At 22.5% G+C, this 1,404-nt stretch overlaps 1 protein-coding gene across 1 annotated transcript in view; it reads right to left on the bottom strand.

Annotated features, from left to right (window-relative positions):
- Positions 1 to 613: 613 nt before the first annotated feature.
- The window catches only part of LOAG_18956 (hypothetical protein), a gene marked incomplete at its 5' end in the record, with an annotated part of 4,531 nt that continues 3,740 nt past the window's right edge, over positions 614 to 1,404 (bottom strand). Inside the window, 2 exons of the mRNA XM_020451617.1 lie at positions 614 to 822; positions 1,037 to 1,141. Coding sequence (XP_020304584.1) covers positions 668 to 822; positions 1,037 to 1,141 — 260 coding nt within the window. The 3' untranslated portion in view covers positions 614 to 667. The remainder of the gene's footprint in view (positions 823 to 1,036; positions 1,142 to 1,404) is intronic.

Here is a 1,404-nt window from a genome sequence, read left to right as displayed (position 1 = left end):
CTGTCACCTTTTTTAACTACATTAATTTAACTGATATATATGTCTTTCTTCTTTTTTTTCTTCTCTTTGTTGAATTAATTCAATAAATCATATACATCCAATTATATTTTTACCTAAAAATTTTTATTTCTAATTAGAATAAAATTGAAATTTTGTAAAAAATTAAAAATTTTCTATTCCAAAATTTTGCTAATAAGTATTTCAATTTTTGATTAAAAATTAAAATATGTTATGGCGAAACATAGATTTATATGTAGTGCATCGAAATATTCATAATTTTGACAAAATTTATTTAAATTTAAAAGATATTTCCATCAATAACAAGCAAATAATACAGTTACAAACTACTTTTGCATATTGTTAAAATCAAATTTTTGTTACATTTAATTTGTATTAGTGACACAATTTTTGTTTTGTTTTTTTTTTTTCACTACAATTTTTTAATATTTTTACAAAATAAAAAAATCCTCATGCAAATTATTTTGGATTAATTACTGTAATGAAATCTAACGTATTTCAAAAATTTGTACCATTTAAAAATTTCAAATACATTATAATTTGTGCAAGTTTAATAGTAATTAGAAAAAAAAAAAAAAAAAGGAAATGTTTATGAGCTGAATGTAAAAACATTTTATAAAATTGTCAACCGAAGCACCAAAACTAATCATCACATGGATAAATCAAAAAATAAACATTCATCGGTAATTTTTAAATCCACTTCATCCCATGGATGTTCTTCTGTTTCAGCATTTGAACTTAATGGACATTCGAAGCTACCGTTTGCAAATGCATCAATAAACCTTGGTAATGATGGTTGTCCAACTGAAATTCATTGTTTTATTTTAAGATAGAATTACAGTATATGCAATTTCACAATATGTGATAAATTAAATGACAAATAAAACCTTTTTACACAAGAATGTTATATCCATTTGATTAATTGGGATAGTTAATCAGATATATTTCTTAACAAAAAAAAAAAGGTTCAAATTATCAGTGAATCAAAAAATTTAATTTCAGATGGAAGCAAGCATACAATCTGGTGAATTTCGAAATGTTGAATTTTCTTCATTTCTCCACCATACTGGCGATTTATCATGCTCAGTTATTGTTTGTAACTGATAATAGCTATTCCCTGGATCTGTTATTTGCAATAATTCCTAAATATATCTAATTTGATTTTGAAAAAAAAAATTTGCCTGATACTTGACTGATTAAGAAATCATATTAATTCATACATCAATGATATCATGAAATCAAGGTGATAACAATGATAAATTATGATTATATATATATAGATAGATATCTATATATATATATGTATATCTTGTTTTTTTCTTTTTTTTAACGATTGAAATAAATTTCTATGAAGATAATAATTTACAGTTGACAAAAAATGATGAA

This window comes from Loa loa, assembly GCF_000183805.2.
Source record: "Loa loa unplaced genomic scaffold supercont3.743, whole genome shotgun sequence".
NCBI lineage: Eukaryota > Metazoa > Nematoda > Chromadorea > Rhabditida > Onchocercidae > Loa > Loa loa.
Note: the sequence above shows the minus strand (reverse complement) of the source record. Positions and strands in the feature narration are given on the sequence as shown.